This window comes from Primulina huaijiensis, chromosome 3 (genome assembly GCF_012295235.1).
Source record: "Primulina huaijiensis isolate GDHJ02 chromosome 3, ASM1229523v2, whole genome shotgun sequence".
Classification (NCBI taxonomy): Eukaryota; Viridiplantae; Streptophyta; class Magnoliopsida; order Lamiales; family Gesneriaceae; genus Primulina; species Primulina huaijiensis.
The window spans coordinates 22,823,577-22,833,450 of NC_133308.1; the positions used below are offsets into that span (position 1 = coordinate 22,823,577).

At 32.6% G+C, this 9,874-nt stretch overlaps 1 protein-coding gene across 4 annotated transcripts; it reads left to right on the top strand.

The window, feature by feature from the left end:
* The first annotated feature begins 1,590 nt into the window (after window positions 1–1,590).
* LOC140973810 (uncharacterized) lies at window positions 1,591–5,137 on the top strand. Of its 4 annotated transcripts, XM_073436880.1 has the most exons (5): window positions 1,591–1,690; window positions 1,859–2,243; window positions 2,368–2,483; window positions 2,911–3,996; window positions 4,169–5,137. In XM_073436880.1, exons 2-5 carry the CDS (start codon window positions 2,003–2,005, stop codon window positions 4,970–4,972), a joined length of 2,247 nt encoding a protein of 748 aa, XP_073292981.1. In that variant the 5' UTR covers window positions 1,591–1,690; window positions 1,859–2,002; the 3' UTR covers window positions 4,973–5,137. The 4 variants fall into 4 exon arrangements, with proteins under 4 accessions (XP_073292981.1, XP_073292983.1, XP_073292980.1 ...); XM_073436882.1 differs by having other exon boundaries at window positions 1,613–2,243; window positions 2,368–2,493; window positions 2,933–3,996; XM_073436879.1 differs by having other exon boundaries at window positions 1,614–2,243.
* Window positions 5,138–9,874: the final 4,737 nt, after the last annotated feature.

A 9,874-nucleotide genomic window follows, 5' to 3' on the forward strand; every position in this document is an offset into this window, starting at 1 on the left:
AAATATTAATATTAATAAAATTATTATAATTTTATATTAAAAATCTTATTTTTTTGTATTTGATCTAAAATAATATAATGTCACATCACGAATATACATGAGGAGTCACAATCACATTGCAATGATATTGCAGAGATCCCTAGTAATAACCATTTCAAATCTGTAATATTATCCATTTATTAGCTGCTTCTTTCTTATATTCAATGTTTCTCCCTCACACCCACGTATATATACATACATACATGTACGTATAATTATACTATGTTACCTATCTTAAAATTGATGAGGTATCACATTTCTATTAGATATCACATAAATGAATACCAGAGGTGTGTGTATATATATAATTATATATGCATATATAGAGGATGAATTTTCTTCAAATAATTCATTTTTTAAAAAAAATTCTTCAAATAATGAAAAATATATTTATTTGGTCCACTAAATTGTCTAATTTTGAGTTTTAATCAATTAGTTTTTTAAAGTTTGGTTTTAGTGCAAAATAAATTTTAATTTTCAGCTATTATAATTTTATTGTGGACGTGGTGCTGAACACGTTGACATTTTTCCATGCAATATCAATAGTTTTCAATGTCATGTCAATATTTTCTAATGTCACGTCAGTAATTTAATAAAATTGGACAAAAAATCCAAAGCTATTGCATATTAACCAAAATTTGAATGTTTAATGAAACAAAACTTAAACAGAACAAAAATTCAATTAATTACCCATTTATTGTCAAAAGTGTGATATTTTTTAATTAATTGCATAACATGGTGGATAGTAATATGTTTATCAAACGTATGATGATAAAAAAAAATGCATATCGATAATATTATGATACAAATTGATATGTTTTAGAGAGAAAAAAATTAACTATAGGAGGAGTCTCACAATAATATAGATATATTGTATGAAAGTGAATTTTATTTTTTAGGGTTATATATATTTTATTATAGCAAATGATTAAGCTTTTAATTTTATGATTATTGAAATCTTATCAATTATTAAGATTTTTAGAAAACTTAAAAATTCAAATCTTATAATATGATATATAATTAATAACATTCAAAGTATTTTAGGAAAATGGAAATAATTTTTTGGTTTACTAATTTGTCTAATTTTGGGTTGTAATCTAATAATAAGTATTTAAAGTTCGGTTTTGATACAATAATTTTGATTTTTTTTTATTTTTAATCTATTTTTATCGGAATGTTAACGTGATACTGGAAAGTACTGACTTGGCATCTGCAAATATCCACTTGTGCTGAAGTGGTAACATGAAAATGCTGAATTTTTCGGTACTACGTCATCAATTATAACACAATAGCAAAAATTAAAATTTAGTGTAACAAGATCGATCGAGTTCGATGAATTAATGGATTAAATCCAAAATGGGAAAAGATTGTGGACCAGAAATGTTATTTTTTCTTAAATTTTTTTGTAATTAACTATTTTTAAAAATTGTTTAAATTAATTAAATGTTTATAAGGGAGTAATAAAAAAAAGTTTTTTATTGAATAATATTTTTAACTACAGAAAGGCCATATTCGAATTTCAGGAGGGTAACATGGTGGACAAACACTGTTATAAAAAAACGAGAGAGCGCGTCGTCATTTCGTCATCCTTTCCATTCCGAGAGAGATAGAGAGAGAGAATTCGGTTGCCATGTTCTGTTAATTCTTGGGAGTGAGTGATCGTAATCAAACTGTTTGATAATATAGCGGGACGAAATTTCTCATGAATTCTTTGTGTTACTGTGTGAAGAAAATAATTAAATTTGATTTTTCTTCGTCCACCGCGCTTTTCGCTTTCATACGACCATTGATTTGCAGCTTTTTCTTGACTCCTTTTCAGGGATTCATCTTGTGAAGAAGCAACAGTACCAGTTGCGTCATTTTCACTGGTGATTCTTTTTACTTGGAGGGATTTTTATTAAAGATTTTTTTTTTCTTGTTGATTGTGTTATAAAACAAGTTGTGTGAAGGAGGAGGAGCAGGTATGGGGAAAGAATGGCTGTTTTGGGTCGGTGGAGGTGGTGGATCCGCCGGAAGGAGAGGAAGAATGGCCGAAGGAATGGAGGAGGAGGAGGAGGAGGAGGCGGCGGCAGCTTCTGCTGGATGCATGTGTGCTGTGTTTCAGCTGTTTGATTCGAATAATTTTCAGTTCCCTTTGACCACGCATCACTCTGAGTTTAAGCCTGACCACTCCTTTCTTCAAGAAGAAGCTTCCATATCAAAAGGTTTCAGAATACAATAAAATACATTTAGATATTAAGTTTTGGATCCCTTTTTTAAGTGCATTTACTACTGTTAATGGTATTGAGTTGGTGATGAGTTTTTTTTCTTTATTTTGATGTGATGTAGGAGTGGAAGCTCCAAGAAACAGCTTGGAATTAGAGGAGCCTGCAGCGGCCATGAAAGCTGCTTCGATGTCTCTGTCATTAGCTATGAAACAAGAAGAAGAGAATTTGAACTTCCCTGTAAGTAATGGTGGTTATATATTATAATCCATTTATTTAAGTTTTATTTGGATTGAGTGCATGAGTTCAAAAAATATTTTTATTAATTGTTTACACAACTTAAGCAAAATAAATTTAAATACATTCCTACTTATATTAACATAAGAATTATACTAATTACAATGAATTTTAGATGACAAGATTCCAAATTCATTATAATGAGTACAATTATAGGTAAATAAGTAGGATATAGGTTTGAGTTTTTTTTGTTTAAGATCTTAATTGTACTTTAAAAGTGTTTGTTTTATTGTGGGCATTTAGCTTTTTCATTGCATAAACATAAAAGATAGAAAAATTTGAGCTGCTATTTTTCATTTTTTATGAAATTATATGGATAAAGTTTACGCTGCCAACTTTCTTGATTATGGAAATGTAATATGTTGTTCAGGTGGCAATTAAAATCAAAACAGCAAAATCAAGAATACCCTCATCTGCATTGAAATCAAGAACAGATATTGATGTTTCTTCAGAATGCAGCAGCTATTCCCCGGGAACAAAGACTCCAAATCTTGTAGCCCGGCTTATGGGACTTGATTTGCTCCCAGAATGCACCTCTCCTTCGAATCCCAAGCTGAAAACAAAATCCCATTTCCATGAAAACCTCCGAAAAACAGAGACAGTCCTCCGGTTCAGATCGAATAGAACATTTTTCGATGATGACTCGAGTACTGGCACTGCCCGGTCCTTGCCGGAGACACCGAGAACCTCATCATCCAGAAGGTCTGATTCCGATATTCACAGGTTGTCCCTTCGGTTAAACAAAGAGAATGCAAGTGATGAATTTGGAAACTCGGCTGAAAGGGGGAGTACAAGAAAGGGATCACGATTCAAAGTGCTGGACGAGAATGCTACAAGTCCTGGTAACTATGCTAAGCAAATTGTGAAGCAAGTTAAAGAAAATGTGAGCAGAAGAGCTGGGGTTGATATCACAAACAGAAACATATCGGAACCAATCAGAAAAGATGAAAATATCGTGCTTCTCAAGCCGAATAAACGTAATCCCACCATTTTTTCAAGATTCGGAGATGATTTAACTCCATCTTATTCCCCAAAGCTAAGATTTTTAGAAACCACCAAGAATAAACCACTCGCAGAGGCAAACACCAAAAGTCTAAGAAACTCAACATCTTCCGATTATAGTCCATCAGCACTCGGGATTTCGAATTCGTTACCTCCAAAGATTCAAACATTTCAAGAACTCCAACAGAAGGGTTGCAAGAAAGTAGCTAGTAGAGGAAGATGTAAATCATCAAGTCCGAAGAAATGTTTGCCCCCTCAAGGCTCTGATCATGGCATCAAAAACAAGAGAGAGGAGCCATTTGTGCGTTCACCAGCTAAAAGTACAGCCAGGCTAACTGATAAAAAGTGCAAGAAAACTCCATTTTCAAGCGATGTTTTTTATATCAGTGCCCCAATTCTTTTACCAGTCAAGACAGATCCATCTCCCCCGGTCACAAAATTACCTCAAAAACAGGTACTCGTGATTTCTACTTTCTTTTTCTTTACATTATTTTAAAATATTCAAAACCCATTTTATTTTGAAGATAAAATCAATGATTTTGTGATCTAGAATTGCGTCATTGTCATCTGTTTGACATAATATTTTTTTAAAAAAATATATATTTTTCTCGTGGGTGAAAATGCAGTCACAGGTCTCAGATGCTCTTGCATCGAAAAGGCGCGCACGGTTATCTAGTACACCGAGCCATTCGTACAAGCTGCAGCTGCACACAGATAAAATATTCGGCGTTCTAGAAAACGTCGACCCAGACAGCACTAACGGTCGCGCCACCGCTCTCTCCGCCGCCGCCGAGCACGAAAATTACATACAGAAAATCCTCAGACGCACCCGCAAAAAGTGGCACTCTTGTTCACATCCCCTAGACCCGACAATCTTCCACTACCTTGAACTGTTCCACCCCAACACCGGCACCATCTCTGCTGCCGATTTAAGCCGCCGCAGCAACCGGAAGCTTATTTTTCAGCTGGTAGATGAACTTTTGGGCGAAATCTTGAGACCCCGTCTCGGTTTTATGAAATTGGCTTCTCCCATTAACGATCATTCCTACCTGGTCTATGAACTGTGCAAGAAAATCGGGGGTTTCCCGGCGGCGAAATGCGAGGTTCTTGAAGACATTGATGGCTTGATTGAGAGAGATTTGTGTAATTTACCATTGCAAAGATCCTTTGAGGAAGAAGGGGACAACATAGTGTGTCAGATCGCTGGCGAAATTACGGAGTGGTTGGTGCGTGAGACGGTGGCGGAAGTGGGTTCCGGTACGATGGAGGAATCTAGACAAATAGTGGCAGATCTCATGTGGCGGCTTCCAAGTGGCGAGATGCCATCGTTTGGTTTTATCGAACCCCCGATTTCCGGGAAGCCCTTCCTTGGATACAGTGAAAAGGGAGTGGAACTAGTGAGGCCCACACGAGGGGACTTATTCCATTAGTATATAAATTTTCTTCTATTTTACGTGTTTCCCCACGAAAGTAAGCAATATTTTCTTGTAATTATTAAATTGTATCTTAATTCCAATCAAATCAATCATAATATATAAGAATTTAATCCAAAGACATTAATTTTAAATGAACAAATAAAATATAATTTTATTTTATTTAATAAAAACATATATTTTTAATCGAATTCTATTCGTGTGGAAAGCTTCTCTCTAATATCGAATAAAGAGATTTTTTTTCTAAATTTGAGAAGAATTATTTATATGTCATCTATCTGTTTATAATTAGAACTTGGCTACGTCTCTTGTGAGACGAATCGGTCTAACTCATATTTATCATTAAAAGTTATATTTTTTCATTAGTTGAATTTCGTTGAAAATCTGTCTCATAAAATCGACATATCAAACGATTTCACAATAAATTTTGTGCTAGAATTTGCAACCAAAAAGTCAAAATATATAATTTTTAGTTGTAATATAATAATATCCTAATATTAAAAAATAATTAAAGGAGCATTTATGTCAATTTACATAAAACTCCCACTTATTCATGTGTCTTCAACAATGAAAAGAAATCGGCTCATCACTTTTAAGTACGAAGTAAAAGGTACCATGAAGAATCAAAAGATATGATTCCAAACTATTGAAAGGTGGGATTCGAAATCAATCTTAACAATTTCTACAAATAAAATTATAGAAAGCTAATATTTTTGAATAAATCTCTAAATTCGAAAAATATACTCTCTTTTTTACATATAAGTTATCCTTAAAATATGAAGAAATATTCTAGAAGATAGTCACAGGTCTCATCAATTAGTGTCACCCAGTAGGGATGGTGATTTTCTTCGAACTCGTTGGAGGATCCGATACCCGACCCGAATAGAAGAGGGTATGGAGGGATTTTTAGACCCGATTAAATAATTGGGTAATCGGGTATGGGGATTTTCGGGTTCGGGTATGAATGCGGGTTTGATATAATCCGACACACACCCGACCCGAATATCCGTTTAAATTAATATATATAATATATGTATGTATGTATATATGTATGTATATAGTAATTATATTTATTTATATTAAAGATTCATCNTTTTTTTAAACGGGCTTATTGCTTAAAATCATTTTATATTTTTAAATCTATCGAATAATAATCTATATATTCTGAAATTTTAAGATAAAATTAAAATTTTGAGAACAAAAAAGTTCGAAATCGAAATTGTAGGAATTCTGAAATATGTTTATGAATATCACGCAATGAGATGATAACCTCTACTTTGACCCTGATTCGATGGAAAATAGCACATCCCAGGCTTGGGCCATGACACGAGCCTCTTGGTCCAGTGACACGTCCCAACATGGTACTAGACTTCTAGTTCCAATTTCGGTTTACGCTATCTATCTTTAACAAGAATCGAACCGCGATTGGATATACACTTCAAATACTTAGAAAAAAGTAACTAAAACCATATCCCAAAGTTGCATTGATACAGCCTAAAGACAATAAAATAGTATAATAGTTACATAAAATTAAACACACATAGATCCGATTATATTAACAATATTAAACTATATTAAAATATTGTAAATATACAGATTTTTAAAGCCGTTCAGTGTTTCTATTTTGAATTGAGGGATATAAGAGGGAAAAATAAGCAGAAATATTTAAAATTACAGATAAGGCCACCAGACACAAACTGCAGTGATTCCGGCAATATATTATTACTATATATATACACACACACTCTATTATTCAGATAGCCTGGTCCTCTTTCTGAATTAAGGGTTTATTATATATATATATATTTAAAATAATAAATTTTTTTCTAGTAAATTTGATCCATTTTTTTTTAAATGAATACATTTCTTTTAATGTTGTATACCTCACCAACGAAAAAATATCGATGTTTTGAAAGCGAAAATATAGTGTTTTCCTAATTTCTGAATCGGGTGAGACATAATGGGTTGGCTCGGATGGAAACGATCTCTGCCTATAAATTTATAAGAGTAGGTCTCTTGTAAGATGATCTCACGAATATTTGTTTATGAGACAGGTCAACCCTATCGATATTCACAATAAAAAAAAATACTCTTAGCATAAAAAGTAATATTTTTTCATGGATAACCCAAATAAGATATCTGTCTCACAAAATACGACCCGTGAGACCCTCTCACACAAGTTTTTACCAATTTCTAAACATATATTCAACAATTTTTATCATATATTAAAAAACAAAAATATTTATTAGAAACATATGTATACCTTAATCTATATCTATACTTCAAAGACTTTGAGCTACATGCTAAACATATTTAGCGTGCAAAGTTGCCATAAAAATAATTTGCAACCTTGTTCTTATATGACCTAATCAATTCGATCATCAGTGCCCATGACAAGACCCGAACAGTATGGATCACCATGCCTATTAACAGATGACAGTGTATGGGCAGTTGTCAGATGACAGGGCATGGGCGATGACATGGCATGGGCAGTTGTCAGATGATAGGGCATGTGCAGCTGTCTAATCAGGAACAATGTCCATGCACTATAATCGAGGTCATATTCTCCCCTACAAATACCTAGGTTTGCTCATTTAAACGAACATTGTGATTTACTGCATTCAATAAAATCTCTCTCTACTTGGTGAACCTTGTATTGACTTGAGTGTCAGAGTGGCTACGTCGGAAACCCTTTCGGCGCTCCCCTGACATTATCTTGTTGAGTGTGTGCAGATTGTCTGACCCGGGAGACTAGGCCAGATCACCCGGGCAGACCAGGCTAGGCAAGAGCACCCAGACAGTCCAGGCCAGAAAACCCGGGAGACCAGGCCAGATCACCCGGACAGACCGGGCCACATCACCCGAGCATACCAGACCAGGTCATACTCATCCCATCATGTCAAAATATTTACAGGAAAATGACACTTCTCTGTTCAGGTAGATTGCCCACCCCAGCTCACCCAATCCACCCGGACAACATCATCATGCAATATTAATCCATCGCCTCCGAAACATAGAAAAAACGCTACATGAGCGAAAAACTACCCATTGACCGAGTTGAGCACACTCAATATATCCCTCGTCATCTCGAAAAATCTGCTCGCGGATACACTCAACATGATCCGAATCCAAGACTCGTCATCGTATTACAAATCAAGATAAACTGAAATAACTTGAGATTCCGTCTGAATGGAATGTTGGGAGGTCGAAAAATCGAAAAATCCATGGTTCGTTATAGTTAGATATCTTTGACTTTGTCGGATTTGAAATCAAAAGTTAAATGTTTTCTTAAAGTTAAATACAACATATAATCAAGTCATGGGGATTCCATCGTGGAAAAATCATTGGATCGGAGACCAATGGTCTCGATCCAATAAAATAAAAAAAAATTGTGGTGGAATCTTGAAATAAATGTGGGTTGGAAAGGCTAGTCATGCAATCAATTACCAATGGTTGTTGGGCCAAAAATAATAAATTGGTTGATGGATTAACATTAATGCTTTAAAAAGAGAACCAGAAACTGAAACCTCTGACTTTTTCAATAATACTCGGGCTCTTTGGGAAAGGCCATCATCATATGTCCAAGTTGAATCACCTTTTTTTTTTTAAAAAAAAAAGAGAAAAAACTTAGATGAAGTCGTTTGACCTATAAGTAATAAAAATAGTATGACCGAACGTTCGTCGTGTGTTTCATCAAAAGTTATAGTCGATGAAAATAATATAATTATGATATTTTAAACTTTACGCATTATAATGGAGTGTTTTGAAGAATTTATACTTATTTTGAAAATAAATGTTAAAAATTAATACTAGCTAAAGTTTGTTTGTTTGAAAACAATTGTTTTCAAACTTAATTTTTAGAATTGTTTTCAAACTTAATTTTTAGTAAAATAATAACAATGATCTTAACCTATATAACATCGATCACTTCAATTATTTAAATTTGGGTACAAGCACCATCAACAATGTATTTATATCATTATTATTACATTTTGAATATTTTATATCAAAACTAATTTAAGTTTTATAAAATGAGTGTTTGAAAATAAACAAAAAATTAATAAAATAATAACAAATGACAATATGTACAGATGCACAAAATATTTATTAAAAAAAAACTAGAAATGAAAATTATTAAAAAAATACAACATATTTTTTTATAAATAAATACTTGTAATAAAATATGATTTGAATTTCATGAATTCAAAACTTTTAAAAACTCATATATAAATAAAATTTTACATTTTAAAACATCTCCAATTTTTTTTAAATAAAAATTAATGTCAATTATGGAATACCATAAGTTTTTTAAGATTAAAAATGTCAAATTATAATTTAAATCATTAAAAACATAGCAGATTAGCATGCATCTATAGTATTTATCAATCATATGAGCAAAGAATAACAAAAACTTCATAAGTTATTTAAGCTCTTACATGATACACACCATAAGAAATCTAGAAAGTTATGAAAGAATTTAGGTTGCTTTTAGAGAAATGAATTTGAAATTAATGAATTTCGATTGTAGTTTTATGATTTACAATGAAACAATAGATCAAATCATAAATTCATATCTTACTTATTTATACATTAGTAGTATACAAACATCGTTATTGAATGAACTTGAAATATATTTTAATTAACATGAAATATTATATAAATATGTGAGATATGCATCTGAAGTTTATGGTTTTACTTCTCTAAACATAAAATATATTCGAAATCAATCATTCCAAATTGGTGAAATTCATATCAACAATAAGGATCTAAATAAAACTAGAAAATTAATTCCCATTTCAGTATACTATGATACAACAATAACTCATGACCACGTGCTCGTGCTCGAGCTCGAGCTCATCTCATCCTACGATACATACAACTTGAATATGAATCCAAAAA

Bases quoted from the DNA above. Each gene is read 5' to 3' on its own strand.
- LOC140973810 (XM_073436880.1), top strand. From the start codon at position 2,003: ATGGGGAAAGAATGGCTGTTTTGGGTCGGTGGAGGTGGTGGATCCGCC. The intron at 2,244-2,367 runs GTTTCAGAATAC...GATGTGATGTAG, and splicing joins AGAAGCTTCCATATCAAAAG to GAGTGGAAGCTCCAAGAAAC. The intron at 2,484-2,910 runs GTAAGTAATGGT...TATGTTGTTCAG, and splicing joins AAGAGAATTTGAACTTCCCT to GTGGCAATTAAAATCAAAAC.